The sequence below is a fragment of the Culex pipiens genome, chromosome 2, assembly GCF_016801865.2.
Source record: "Culex pipiens pallens isolate TS chromosome 2, TS_CPP_V2, whole genome shotgun sequence".
In the NCBI taxonomy this organism is placed as follows: Eukaryota; Metazoa; Arthropoda; class Insecta; order Diptera; family Culicidae; genus Culex; species Culex pipiens.
Genome location: NC_068938.1, coordinates 125,971,998 through 125,987,728, shown reverse-complemented (window position 1 = coordinate 125,987,728; position 15,731 = coordinate 125,971,998). Strand labels below are relative to the sequence as shown.

General features: G+C 39.5%; 1 protein-coding gene across 1 annotated transcript in view; it reads left to right on the top strand.

The window, feature by feature from the left end:
- LOC120419928 (uncharacterized) overlaps positions 1-15,731 on the top strand; it is a 157,512-nt gene that overhangs the window by 127,001 nt on the left and 14,780 nt on the right. Inside the window, exons 4-5 of the mRNA XM_039582793.2 lie at positions 11,062-11,168; positions 11,806-11,979. Coding sequence (XP_039438727.1) covers positions 11,062-11,168; positions 11,806-11,979 — 281 coding nt within the window. The remainder of the gene's footprint in view (positions 1-11,061; positions 11,169-11,805; positions 11,980-15,731) is intronic.

Genomic DNA, 15,731 nt, shown 5'->3' with positions numbered 1-15,731 from the left:
TAGAAAGTATGTGTGTACATAAATTTGTGAAAAACAAGAAAATTTTTCCACATTTTCCAACAACATGTATGACGTGTCACAAGTGTGCACAATCATTTTGATGATAAATTGGTCTATGTCACAAGTGTGTATTGCGATATCCGGGAAACGGAAGCGAGTTTCCAAAATCGGGTTAAAGCATCTTGTAGTGTTTGTTAAGTATAGCAAAACGTCATCATTAACACATTTTCGACCAAAATGGTCTATGTCACAAGATAGCACACAGCTGACGAAGTATCTCTGGGCCAAGTTTCAGATGTTGTTGTTGTTGTTAATTACTTTATTTCCGGCAGCTTTAACCTTTCGGTCATTCGCTGCCCCAAGTTTCAGATGGTTTGCTGATGTAGTTCTCGAGATACAGCAATTTTAAAATGTTATTTCCGATTTTTTCAAACAAAATCTATAAAATCAATACAATTTCAGCACTTTAAAGAATATGTATCTCTGGGTAAAGTTTCAGAAGGTTTGCTGATGTAGTTCTCGAGATATAGCCTTTTTAAAATGTTATTTTCGACTTTTAAACACAAAATCAATATAATTTAAGCACTTTATAGAATATGCATTTCGAGATAATGATGAATTTAGCTTCATATGACTGTCAAGTATCAAAGTTTCAGCAGGTTTGCTGATGTAGTTCTCATGATACAGCCGTCTTAAAATGTTATTTTCGACTTTTTCAAAGAAAATCTATTTAATCGGCGTTAAATGTCTGAAATACCATCTTAATTCGGCTGTATCTCAAAAACAACATCAGCAAACCTTCTGAAACTTGGCCTAGAAATACTTGACCGTCATATAAAGCAAAATCAAACATTATCTTGAAATGCGTATTCTTTGAAATGCTGAAATTTTATCCATTTTATAGTTTTTCTAAGAAAAAGTCGGAAATAACATTTTAAAATGGCTGTATCTCGAAAACTACATCAGCAAACCTTCTGAAACTTTTCCCAGAGATACTTCACAGTCATATGGAGCAAAATTCATCATTATCTCGAAATACATATTCTAGTGCAAGTGCTAAAAATGTATTGATTTTATAGATTTTCTTAGAAAAAGTCGAAAATAACATTTTAAAAAGGCTATATCTCGAGAACTACATCAGCAAACCTTCTGAAACTTTACCCAGAGATACTTGATTGTCATATGAAGCAAAAACATCATTATCTCGAAATGCATATTCTTTAAAGTGCTGAAATTGTATTGGTTTTACAGATTTGCTTATAAAAAGTCGGAAAAAACACATTTTAAAATGGCTGTATCTCGAGAACTACATCAGCAAACCTTCTAAAACTTTGCCCAGAGATACTTGACAGTCATATGAAGTAAAATTCATCATTATCTCAAAATGCATATTCTTTGAAATGCTGAAATTGTATAGATTGTTTTGGTTTTCTTGTATGTAACATCTTAAAAGGGCTGTATCTCGAAAACTACATTAGCGAATGATTTTATTTTTTGCACAGAGGTGCCCTATGGTGTAAGGAATCGATAGACCCCAAAATCTCGGATTGCATTTTTTTTTTCATAATAACGGTATTTTGAGCACCGTGATTATGTCTACTTTTAGGTGGTTTAAGGAGCACACGGGAAACAAATTGATTTTAGCCGGATGAATGTCCTATGTCACAAAAGTTTTTGCATAAACATTGGACAGTTATGCACAAATGGACAGGGCATAAATACCGAAAAGCTACGATATCTTACAAGCTGTAGGACACATCGGTATACAAGCTACTACAAAACGAGTATATCTCGAGCCACAAACTATATCTGCCAGCATGCGAAGCTCAACTTGACAACTTGTCGACTTGGCAACAAAGCGTCGAAAATCGATGCAGTGTGATTTTTTAGCGATTTTCCGTTGAAAACTCATGCTGAATTATGATATTTACGAAGATAGAAATGATGTCCAGCCATAAAGTAAAACCTATACCTACACCCAAACGGCGGCCACATGATTGTGATGCATAGCGGCATGAAAGTATATCAGAATCTGCATGAAAACTGTCCTCATGCATTTTTTGCGATATAGGGATATGCCATCTTTGCCCGTTACCGACAATTATCGACATTACCGACAGCTTTTTGGTTGTATTACATAAAAAAAACCCTTAACAGAACGAGGATTGAACTACCAACTTCTTGATTATTGATCCGACACGCTACCACCGCGCCATGGACGCTTGATTAAATGTGAGTGAAAGAGCACCAACATATTTTTCTCTTTGGAGTGTTGCTCGGGGACGGGCCAGCATTATATGTGTTGGTGAGAACTGCAGATCGCTGATATGTTTACACGCGGGCAAAAATGATCTTCGGGCGTACTGCAAAAATTGTTTTAAAATGTGATATTTTCTGCAGCAAATTCACTGTTGCAGATTTTGAGCTATATTTTTTGTGTGTGTATCTTTAGTAAGAAAGGCAAAATGTTTGATGAACTTTTATTTTTCAATATATTTTTTTCCAAATAGCTGTGAAAATGTTCAGACTGTGAAATATCGGACAAATAGGTAATTGCTGAGATTTGAGATTGAGAAAATTTAAATTTTCTTAATTTTGTTCAACTAGCCTTCGCTATTTAATTCACGACAGATATCGTTTCGATTTTTTCAGCACTTGTATTTTATTTAAATCGGCATGCCACTTTTTATAAATATACGACCAGTGCTGAAAAATTGTCCGCTGAATTCAACTAATTACACAATTTCAAGAACCCCTGCCCACCGTAAACTTCGCTGTAGATATCTCTCTTTAGAAGAGAAATGAAAGTGCAACAGTGGTACTGTAGTGAGGTGAGGTGATGTAGAGGGGTGAATTGTGAACAATGTGCAACGCGCGGCGGCAATGGGTAAAAAGTTTTCCACAAAAGTTTCGCTGACGATGCTCGGCTAGCTTTATTCTGTTTATATCTCACACCGGCGGCGGTGGTGGTGGTGGTGGTGGCGTTGTCCACGTGGCCAGGTCGGAAGGAAAGGTGAAACCCCTGAAGTTATGCAACGGCGTCGGCTGAGGAGTGTGTACACGGAGCGCGCGCTGGTTCTATGGTGACAACGAGGGCAACGTTGCTTCTCCGTCTGTGGTCAAACACAATCCAACATCACACAATGGCTGCGGGAAAAATGAAAAGTGTTTGGAAAGTTGGGAAAGAAAGAGGGGGAGGTGGTGGGGGAGGGGGGTCGCAAAAAAATTGTGCGGAAATTGGTGTGAAGGATAAAAAGTAGGAGCGATAAATCAAGCTGAAACAAGACAAATAACTTGCAGACACTTGCTTGGGCTTGCCTGTTCTATACGTCGTGTATTAGAACAAGAGTTTTGTTTTAGTAGCACCAGCCATCCAGCCAGCTAGCTCCAGTTCAGTGGACAAGACAAAGCACTCAATTAGTGGGGACGACGGACGACGGTTTTCTTGTGTGATATTTTCACGGACTTGAAAAAGATGAGCAAATAAATGTGGGTGGCTCAGGTCGTGGAGAGAGAAAGAGAGATAGAGATAGCATGTTGTTATTTGAACTTTGGAGATAAGGTTTTTTTTTGCGCTGTCGCAGAATTCAATATTGTGCTGCTTTAGACGTTTTTTTTTCCTTTCAAGGATGCAGAATAAGATTAGAGAAAACGACCTCCCACACTCACTTAGAAACTTTTTCACAGGACGTTATGTAAACGTTGACGTTCCAGATTTCTGTTATATTTAAGATAACAGGGTCAAGATTTGGTTGTCCAACCTTTCGATATCCAGTACTTTGATCATTTGATTATCAGGACTCAAATTGTGTTGTGACTGCAAAGAGACGAGTTGTTCCATTTAATTTCGCTATAATATCTATATGCAGCAATATCATTTGGAAAGAACCTAAGCCGATCGGGCTCCGTGAAGTTTCAACCGATTTTAGCTGTCTTGAATGCAAATAAAAGGTTATTAGTTTGCCTACAAGGAAAAATAATTTGAGATCAGAAAAAACCAGCCAAACATGTCAAAAAGTCGTATGAAAACTTAAATGGCGTTTTGACCGAGTCCGGACCTAAGAGCAAATGTCTGAAAATATTTTTGTCGGATTCCTTGAAAAATTTCACATATCATAAAAAGAACTACCAGAAAAATTTTGAGCCCAATCAGAGAACTATTTTTCGATTTAGGCTCTCTTTTTTTCATTGGCCTTTTTTTTGTATGGCCGTTAGGGTGCTAGGGTTGTCCCAAAATGATAATTTTGGTTATTTCTAGCAAAAACCATAATTTAAAAAAAAAATGTCATAAATGTCGCAAATGAAAGATGAAAAGTATATCTTTATACAGCAATTCCCCACGAAAACAGCATGATTCGAAAAAAAAGTTCTCCGATCGGGCTCAAAATTTTTCTGAGGGTTCCTTGGCCGGAATAATCAGACCCGTATTTTTTTGTTTGGCCATTAGCGTGACCTACGCCAAAATTGCAACTTTCGTCGATTTTAGCAAAAACCACTTTTTTCAAATAATCATATCTAGGGTGCTATTTGGGAACAATATTAAGAAGTTCCAAAAATCTAGCTTAACATTTGAAAAGGTCGTATGAAAACTTAAAATGCTGTTTTGAAGATCTCGGGACCAAAGAGCCTATGTCTTAAAATACTTTTATCAGATTCCTCGAAAATTTTACACAACATATCAAAAAATGGTGAAGTTATGTTTTCAATACTCTGAGATACGATTTTTTTAAAATAAAAACTGGGTTTTTCGACGCGCCACGCGCAAAAATGAGAAAATGACGAAAACGGAAAAAACGACTTTTTTTCACTTAAACTGCGACAATTTCAAAATTTCAGCGATGACCTATTACATGTTAGGGTACCAAAAGTTGCGTTTCAATTACAAAAATTTTTATTACCCTAACATGTATAGGTCATTACTGAAATTTTAAAGTTATCGCAGTTTTAGTGAAAAAAGATGATTTTTTCCCGTTTTCGACAAAACCCTGTTTTTATTTTCAAAAAATCTTATCTCGAGACTGAAGGTCATTTTAAGTATTTTTTGGACCACCCTAACACGGTGTAGGTCACCCTAATGGCCAAACAAAAAAATACGGGTCTGATTATTTCAGCCAAGGAACCCCTAGAAAAATTTTGAGCCCGATCGGAGAACTTTTTTCTGGAATCATGCTGTTTTCGTGGGGAATTGCTGTTGGAGTGCAGCAAGCCTTGAGTTTGGGACAGATCGTAGTTAACCTTATTTGTTAAATCAGTTTGAATAAACATTCTCTATCTGAACTTCTTAGAAACCAGTCGCCTGATTTCTTTCGCTCTCCGACAGGTTATGGGCCTGCACCTGTAACCAGGCGACGAAACAAACATCAAGAAGTTTTTTCACGAAGCAAATTTTCAAGACCCCCACTGAAGATGGACCGGATTGGAGTGGTGAAGCTAAACGGAACCAACTACTGCAGCTGGAAGCGGAAGGTGGAGTTCCTGCTCATTCGGGACGATTTGTGGCGGTACGTAGTCGGAACGAAGCCGGTTCCACGGCGAGCGGCTGTCGGTTCCGGATCGGATGGTGCTGCTGGCGCGGACCAAGCCGTGCTCAACGCGGCGGAGATTGAAGCTTGGGACAACGGCGACCAGAGGGCGCGGGCCACGATCGGGCTGCTGATGGAGGACACCCAGTTGCCGCTCATCAAGAATGCGACGACGGCCAAGCTCTGCTGGAACGCCCTGAAGGACCACTTTGAGACGGTCACCCTGACGTCTAAGGTGGCTCTGCTGAAGCGATTGTGCGGGATGCAGTACTCGGAAGGAGAGGACATCCAGCAGCATGTCCAGCAGATGGAAGAAATTTTTGAGAGGCTGGCGATGGCTGGTCAAGAGCTGGACGAGGACCTGTGCGTGGCAATGATCCTGCGGAGTCTGCCAAGCTCGTTCAACACCCTTACGACGGCTTTGGAGGCGAGGTCCGACGAGGAATTGACTCTGGAGCTGGTCAAGATGAAACTGGTGGACGAGGTGGCCAAAAGTGGAACTCGCGAAGCCGGCGAATCCGTTCTCAAGGTTGACCATCAGAAGCGCAAGAACGTGTTAAACTGCTATTTCTGCAAGAAGCCGGGCCACAAGGAAAAGTTTTGTCGAGTGAAGAACGGTGAGTCGAGTCAGTGGGAGGCCGAGCCGGACCTGCCCCAAGCGAAGACGGCTCACGAGGACGTCAAGGAGAATTTTTCGTTCTTGACGCTGGACCAGAAAAGCGGCCGTGACGTGTGGATCATCGACTCGGGGGCTACGTCCCACATGTGCGTCAATCCTGATTATTTCGTGTCGATGGATCGGAGCGTGAAGCAGGACGTCTACCTTGCGGACGGCAAGAAGACGACCTCGGAGGGTGTTGGCTCATGTAAGTTGATCTGGGAGTCTCCGGAGGGCAAACGAAACGACGTTGTCCTGTCCGATGTGATGTACGTGCCCAAGTTCGAGACCAGCATCATCTCTGTGAAGAAGCTGACTGCCTGCGGGGCCAAGGTCGACTTCGATGCGAACGGATGCCGGATTCTCAAGAACAACAAGGTGATTGGATCCGCGGCGATGGCCGGCGGACTCTACAAGATGCGGCCGGTTCGTGAAGCGCTGTGGCGGAATGGAGTCTCGGAGCGCAAGTGTCGCTCGTCTCGTTCCATCGATCCGGAGACGCACGAGTGGACCATCAGCCGACATTGTCATTTTATGACACATCAGGAGGTTCGGGAAACCGAACCTTCGCAGGGAAGTATCGTTCTTTATCCGTTTTCTAAAGTCTTCCCGAAAGAATGTGTGGCTGATGACGTGCCCGTTGTTCTAGTGCCCGATTGTGAACACGACGGCGGTGAGGATCCTGCCGGTGCGGTCTACGATGGCGAGGAGAACGCTGATGACCCGATCGAAGCAGACTCCAGCGGTTTCGAGGCGAAGGTGTCTGGCGACGGACGGAATGATACGGACGACGTTGATGATACGTTGTCGCCCGAAGACGTCGATATCCGGACAGCAGAGAGACAGGAGGAGTTGCAAGATGGGCGAAGTGTTCATCGTTCGACTTGGGCGATCCGCTTTCGGGACGTGGTCGAGCCTTTCCAGGTGCGCTGGGATTCCCGTACGTTTGCTGATGTGATGGAGTGCTCGGACCACGAGAAGTGGATGCGTGTTTTGAAGGAGGAGATCCAGTTCCTGTACGAGAACTCGGCCAGATTTGAGTCCGGCACGATGCTACCGGGCGATGTCTACTTTCTTGAGAAATGCTGTTACGGGTTGGAGCAGGCGGGACGCGTCCGGAACCAGCAGATTTCTGACGTGCTGCGAAACTTGGAGTACCAGCCGTCGGATGCGGACCCCTGTTTGTTCGTGAGGAAGAAGGCCGACGATAGATCGTTCGACAGATCGCAGAACGGACGGTTCTGGCTGGATCGAAGCGCGTACATCAATACGATCGCTGTGAGGATTGATCAAGGTTACCCGAAACGCCAGCAAAAGGAGGAAGAATCGCTGCCCCGGAAGGACGACTACCAGAGTCTCGTTAGTGCTTTGCTGTACGTTGCGGTTAACACACGGACTGACATCGCGATCAGTGCGTCCACTCTGGGACGCAAGAGGAGCAACCGGATTGAGACGGGCAAGACCGACGCTGAGCGGACGCAGCGGTATCCGAACGCCACGGAAGAATTGGAGCTCGGAGGAACAGGTCGACGATCATCAGGACCAAGCCGAAAACGTGGCGCAGTCGGAGACCTGCCAGAAGTTGCTATAGCGGATGAAGCTAATGCCGAACGTGGGAGACGACCAGAGCCGCTCCGGTTCCTGATGGTCGCTGCTGCTGAAGATCTAGCTTGTGAAACTGTTGAAGGAGTTGAAGAGTTCCAAACCAACGCAGCTTGAGGAGGAGTGTTGGAGTGCAGCAAGCCTTGAGTTTGGAATCGATCATAGTTAACCTTATTTGTTAAATCAGTTTAAATAAACATTCTCTATCTGAACTTCTTAGAAACCAGTCGCCTGATTTCTTTCGCTCTCCGACAATTGCTGTATAGGAAAAATAGTCTGGAACCATCCACAAACCACGTGGACACTTTTTTGGGCAACCCTCCCCCACTCCCCTCCTCGTGGACAATTTTCCATACAAAAAAACTTTTTTGTATGGAGCGTAAACAATCGCCATACCCCCCTCCCCCCCAAAACTGTCCACATGGTTTATGGATGGTCCCTCTGGAGATCAAAAAATTTAGCCCAACATATGAAAAAGACGAATGAAATTTTAAAATGCCATTTTGACGGAGTCTGGACCAAAGAGCCTATGTCTGAAAATATATTTATCGGATTCCTTGGACAATTTTACGTAACTTACTCAAAAACGGGAGGTGTTCATTTACAGAATTATGAGATAGGATTTTTTGAAAATAAAAATCCAAGTTTTTATTTTCAAAAAATCATATCTTGGAACCATGTTAATGAACACATCCCATTTTGAGTAGGTTATGTAAAATTGTCCAAGGAATCCGATAAAAATATTTTCAGTCATAGGGTTTTTCGTCCAGAAACCGTCAAAACGGCATTTTAAAGTTTCATTCGTCCTTTTTAAACGTTGGGTTGGATTTTTTTCAGGTTTAAGACTATTTTTTCTAGAAAGGCCAACTTTTCACCTTCCATTTGCGTCCAAGGCAACTAAAATCGATCAAAATGTCGTGGAGTTATGATTTTTTGAAACATGTTTTTTTTCTAAAAATTACGAAAATAACCATTGTTGGGACCACCCTAGCACGGTGTAGATCACCCTAACAGCCAAACCAATATATTTTGTAATTTCAACTTTTTTAACGTGCGTTTGGAAATAAACCTAATTTTAAGGTCTCAATTTTGATTTATTTAGAAACTTCGGGTAAATCATTTCAATATTAGTTGACGAAGTTGATAATGCGATTGCAAAATTGCAATTTAAAATGATTTAAAACGAAGTTTTAAATTTTACATTCTTACGCCCACAATACAGAGTCAATAGAATCGTTCCCTCAAAATGTATTGAGGGTACAATGCTGAACTCGAAAGAATAATGCCACCAACTCACACGTTCAAAACACATGTTTTCATTCGTTAATTGAACAAAACTACTCGGTCACCAAGCTGTGGTAGCCCAAGTAGATAAGTTGGTACCAGATTCAATTCCTATAGTTGAACCTTTTTGTTTTTTTTTTTGTTTCGATAGATCAATTTTTTTGCAAATATACCTCGAGGGAAAAATTCTCTCCGTAAAGTAACTAGTTCCACTATTCTCTTTTGATTCAAGGCCATTATTCTCTCAGAAAAGTGCTGCCCAGTTTTGGGTGTATACATATGATTTTTTTTTTTAATTCTTTGTTCAAAGTTCATAACTCTTCAAACTATTTTTCGAAGGTACACTGTCATATTAAATTTCTTTATAATATACAGCTTTTTTAATTTTTCAATAATGTTTTATTTGGGATCAAATTGTGACTATTTCTTGTCATTAGAAATCACCAACTTTATCAGAAACCACTCATTTGTTTGTAATTATATTAACTTGAATCTTCAAAGCCAACTGAAATAATTTTTTGCAATTCTGTCGTGAAACTACTTACTTTTCCTGTCATTCTTGAACGACGAAATAGCCTACTTTTCTGTACCAAAAATAGCAAAATCGAATAGCTACACTTTTCAAAATAAATGCTGAAAAGTTCTGCTTTTCAGCACTGAAATGGGTGCTGAAAAGTTGAACTTTTCAGCACTTGTTTCGAAAAGTAACACTTTTCAACATTTTTTTGATTTAAATGATTTATTGACAAAATATATGAAAATTAGACTTAAAATTTCACTCAATGGATGTTTTTCGAAATTGCAAAAAATGTTGTATGGAACTCGTTGCAAAACTTGATTTTTTCAGCACTCTTCGTATTTATCCAACTCGATGAACCGGTGAAAAAATCCTCTTTTTGCAACTTGTTGCATAAACTACTATTTGCAGTTGCGTCGTGAAACTACTTAATTTTTCTGTCATTCATGAACGACGATACAGCACTCAAATGGATGCTGAAAAGTTTAACTTTTTTGCACTTGTTTGGAAAAGTTAGACTTTTCAACATTTTTTTGATTCAAACGATTCATTTACTCAATGCATGGACATTTATCCTATAATTCTGTTCAAATGGTGTTTTTCGGAATTGCAAAAAACTTTGTATGATACTCGCTGCAAAACTTGATTTTTTCACCATTCGTCGTATTTGATCCTCATTGGATAAATGTACAACTCGTGCTGAAAAAGTCCTCTTTTTGCAACTTATTGCATAAACTACTATTGTACATTTGAAAAAAAGCGGTTACAAGTTCAACTGCTGACCGCTGAGTTCAAAATGATAGTAATGAATGGAAATCTTCTTCTTGAAATTCTCTAGTCAAAGTATGTAATCATATTAAAAAACCATGCGCACCCCCTTGTTTTTGCTACCCCCATAGATGAACGTGGATGCGCATGGCTGGTAAAGATTTAAGTAATAAATTTTATTTATTGGAAGAGGATTCACTAATATTCAATTCTGTTTGAATGGCCAAAATTCTATACGTCATTTGAAAAAATCAAAGGCTCAATCGAAGTTTTTAAGTTAACATTAGCAAATTATCTAGAAAAGGTAATTTTGATTAATTTTTCTAACATTTCTTAGTTCTTCTAACTTCTATTTTCATTAGCACCACATTATCTGGCACATTTTGAGTTTTGCTGCATCTTTGAATTTATATCGAATTATTCAAGATGTATTTAAATCATGATAAAGAATCAAACGTGCACAACGACGAGTTTCATAACTGGAAACATGCATCGATAGATCATCACCTATTAATGCAAAAATACGCTCAATGAATGCATCGTCCGGTTTAGCCGGAGCATCAATAATTTCCGTGCAAAAGTTATTCGTGCAAAATATAGCAGCAGCTCAGACAAATTTGTCTCCACCGCCGCGCAGAGCGCAACATTTATGAGCGATGATGATGATACCCAATTAATAGTTGTTCTCCTCGTTTTCATTTTCATTGCAGACATACTTTGCCTTCGACTCCCGGGCGGAACAACAGATGGAAGTGTTCAATCGATACGGTCCCCACCCGGAGCTTTATCCGAACCGGCGCGGCGAGGTGGTGCAAGGGTAAGCATTGAATGCAGCAGAGTGAGTGGGGGTGGACCGTGTGAAAAAAAACATGTAGTTTTGGCTAAGGTAAAAAACAATTCTATAAAAAAAACATTCAAAATTCAAATAGGTCTCATTCAAAATAGATTCTACTGTGATTCAAAATGATGACTCTTCTTGTTACCGTTTTGAGTCTCTCACTTTCAAAACAACATCACAATTCACATTCTTATGCCAAAAATACGTTTTCACTCGCGCACATTATGCCAAGTGGACTTCACTCTAAAAAGGGGGAAGCCAAATACATGCCTAATGTGCGGCGGTTCACTTATGCTGCCTGCCATGTTTGAATAAAGCTTCTCCGTCGTCGTCGTCGTGGTTTGTGATGCTTCTGCTGATGCACATGCTTGCATCTGCCGTGGGAGGTAATCAGAATGCATGACGATGTCCTGAGCCGATGGAATCAGCAGCATCCAGAAGCAGCCAGCGTCAGCAGGAAACATTTCGCGATGCTTTTACCAAAATTGATTTATTCAATGAATATAAATAACCTTTTAAAGTTGATGAAATTTATGCATATTTTTGTTTCATTGCTCGGGGATCGTGACGCCGAACGACGACGATGATGATGTTGACATTGCATCTGTTTTTCCAGGTCGTACTGTGAGCGCGAGTTCCGCGACTGCCGGCTGCAAACGTGTTACGTCCAGTCGCCGGCCTACCCGGGAATCTACCCGCGGGCGCTCAAGTGCCGGTACCGGCTCCACACCCGGCTGCCCTTCATCAAGCTGTACATCCAGAACGAGCAGTTTGCCGTCGACGGTCAGAGGTGAGAAAACATCCTCCAGGCGGGTACATCCGGGGCCAGGATCCAGGCCAAAACGCAATGCAAATATCCGAAATGTTGTCTCAATTAGTCTATGGATTGCGTTAAACCTTGTTCTTATGGGTTATTTTATCTAGGATGCAGAAGTTCAAGCAAAACAATGTAAATGGGTCATTGTGAGTGTATGATCTCGAAAACATGAGTTGCCTTTGCAATCAATGAAATTTGAGTCTAGGCGTTCTCTGCCAACTCAAACGAAATCGTAAAAAGTCGATTTGTGTGAAAACTTTGTCCTAAGAGGTAGTTTTGGTCCGTGATCACGAATCCGAGTTCCATAGGTCCATCCGCATATGGGGCATGCGTGCTCAACTGAAGCTTATGGGAGTTTCAATAAATTATAGTGTATTGCAATCGGGATGATGTAAGCTATCCATTGCAACTTGAATAACCTACATGAAAGTTTCCTGCATTTAAAATGCAATGCAAATTGATTTGATTTTTCTCTTTTTTGCAATTCTGGTATCAAATTATCCGGAGTATTCAAAACATTTCGAAAGATATATTTTTTTTATGAAAATACAAAAAATTTCCACAAAACTATTTATTTTTCAAAAAATACTAAAAATTGTAGATTCTAACAATCTGGGTATCGAATGATCTGAATTTTTTCATGTATTTGAAAGGCAATTATTATTTTTTAAATTAACTCAAAATGCTGGTGTTACAATAAGGGTAACTAAAAACTAATAGTTTTTCGTACACTTCGAAAATGGTAAGGCTGGTACAAATTTTATTTAAATAGTTTTTGTACCCAAGTTTGGTCCTGATTGGACCATCCCTCCATATTTGGCACAGCCCTCTTTTTTGACGATTTTCTAAAATTTTTAGGTTAGGTTTGGCTTTCGGTCTGTTTGGGGAATCAAAACACTTGTATGAAGAAAACATACAAGTGTTTTTTTCCCCCAAACAGACCGAAAGCCAAACCTAACCTAAAAATTTCTTGATACGGTCGAATAAACAACAAGATTTTCTAAAAAAAAAATTCTTTTGGTCATAACTTTGCATCTATTTGAGCAAAAGACTTTCTAGATGTTGCATTTTATAGAAAATTGTCCAAGGAATTCGATAAAATAAAATGTTAACCCTTAAGTGCCCCCTTATATTATAATTGTACTTTTTAAGTATTAAAATTCTGTTTTGACCAATTCCTTATATTTTTTTTTATTTTATCGTCATCGTGTTTCCCGGACAATTTTACATAATAATCAATGAAAACTTTAAACTATAATGAACTATTGGCGAGATGCAGTGATTTTACTGAAAAAACTAACTTAATCCACCTATGTGGTTGGTGCCTTCCTCACTCTTTTCCAACAAAGGGTGAGATGTTATATGATGAGTTTGGACACAAATTTCATCTGATTTCGTTAAGTTCCGGAATACAAAAAACACACATATAACTCAAGGGATCATAGCTTGAGACAGGGTTGCCAGATCTTCAATGTTTTAGACTCGTTGGAAAGGTCTTTCGATTACCTTACCAACGATGGTCGGATTATGGATCCGGACGTTGTTTACATACATTTAAGTGAGATCCGGCAACAAAAAAGTACATAAATATCACTTTAGTGGTTAGAACTCGAGACAGGGTTGCCAGATCTTCAATGTTTAAGACTCGTTAGAAAGGTCTTTCGATTACCTTACCAAAGATGGGTTGGATGATGGATCCGTACGTTGTTTACATACATTTAAGTGAGATCCGGCTACAAAAAAGTACATCAATATCACTTAAGTGTTCAGAACTCGAGACAGGGTTGCCAGATTATCAATGTTTTAGACTCGTTGGACAGGTCTTTCGATTACCTAACAAACGATGGGTCGAATGATGGATCTGGACATTGTTTACATGCATTTAAGTGAGATCCGGCTACAAAAAAGTACATAATTATCACTTAAGTGGTTATAACTCGAGACAGGGTTGCCAGATTATCAATGTTTTGGACTCGTTGGAAAGGTCTTTCAATTACCTAACTAACGATGTAAAACATGATGATGTTTGGTTCAGTTTACTGCCATTTATTCAACTTCCGAAAATATGCGAACACACATTTTTATACATAACTTTTGAACTACTTATCGAAACTTCAAACAATTCAATAGCACCGTATGGTACCCTAAACCAAGTCGAATGCGACTGGTTTGGTCAAAATCGGTTCAGCCAGTGCTGAGAAAACTGCGTGACATTATTGGTCACATACACACACACACACACATACACACACACATACACACAGACATTTGTTCAGTTTTCGATTCTGAGTCGATATGTATACATCAAGGTGGGTTTTCGAGCTTTAAATAAAACAGTTCAATTTTAGAGCAGGATTATAGCCTTACCTCGGTGAGGAAGGCAAAAGTTTGATTTTGCGCAGCACTCGGAAGTACTTTTCAACAAAAAGGGATGAATCCCGCATAGTTTGGTTTTTATATGTGAGAAACTTATTTCGGATTTGAATTCATAGGACAGAGTGCTGCGCAAAATCAAACTTTTTTCAGTAAAATCGCTGTATCTCGCCAATAGTTCATTTTAGTTTGAGGTTTACATGTATATTGTAAAATTGTCCGGAAAACACGATGGTGATAAAAAAAAATATAAGGAATTGGTCAAAACTGAATTTTGATACTTAAAACGTTAAAATATTATATAAGGGGGCATTTAAGGGTTGAAATTTTATTTTTAGCGAATTCCTTGGACAATTTTCTTTACAATTCAACCTCTAGAAAATATTTTGCTCAAATAGATGCAAAGTTATGATCAAAAGAAAAAAATGTTTTTTAGAAAATTTTCAAAAAAGAGGGCGGTGCCAAAAATAAAGGGATGGTCCAACCAGGACCAAACTTGGGATTTCTGTTAACTATCGATAGATGAACGTGCCCTCCAAGTTTGGTCCAAACCGGTGAGGTCGAGCCCAAAAGTGTACCCAGTTGACATGGAATGACCCATATATGGGTTGAGTGTACTCATATTGTAAAAAAAATCAGTTCTTTTTTGAAAATTTTATAATTTTGAACGCAGTCGAAACTGGATTATCCTAAGTTTCAATTATCTGAAGTTCGATTATCCGAAATTCGATTATTCAAAGGTTTGTTCGGGACTTCAGATAGTCGAATAATGAATAAAAAATAAAAGGGGTTTTTACTTATTACATCTAATTCGAATTCTGTGACCCCATTTTAATCAAATTTCAAAAGTTACCTATTAAATAACAAAATGCATTTTTTCAATATTTCATTACCGCTATTTTCATTATCTTGAATTTTGGAATATTGCAGTTTAGGGGTCATACTATAAGCTCGAAAGTCAACAATATGACAAAGCAAATTAAAAATCGTGACTCGATTATCCGAAGTGATTTTTTTCCAAGATCTTCTGGTAATCGAGTTTAATTAAGTGTTATAAATTTCGAACCGTTTGCAAAAATCCTGATGATTTGATACCTACATTGCAGTCACTAAAATTTTGAGTTTTTATTTCAAAAATACGTAGTTTTGTAGAAATGTTGAATAATTAAAAAAAGTATTGTTACATGGGTAATTCTCCGCCAACTCACACAGCAGTTGCCCCGACCCCTCTTCGATTTGCGTGAAACTTTGTCCTAAGGGGTAACTTTTGTCCCTGATCACGAATCCGAGGTCCGTTTTTTGATATCTCGTGACGGAGGGGCGGTACGACCCCTTCCATTTTTGAACATGCG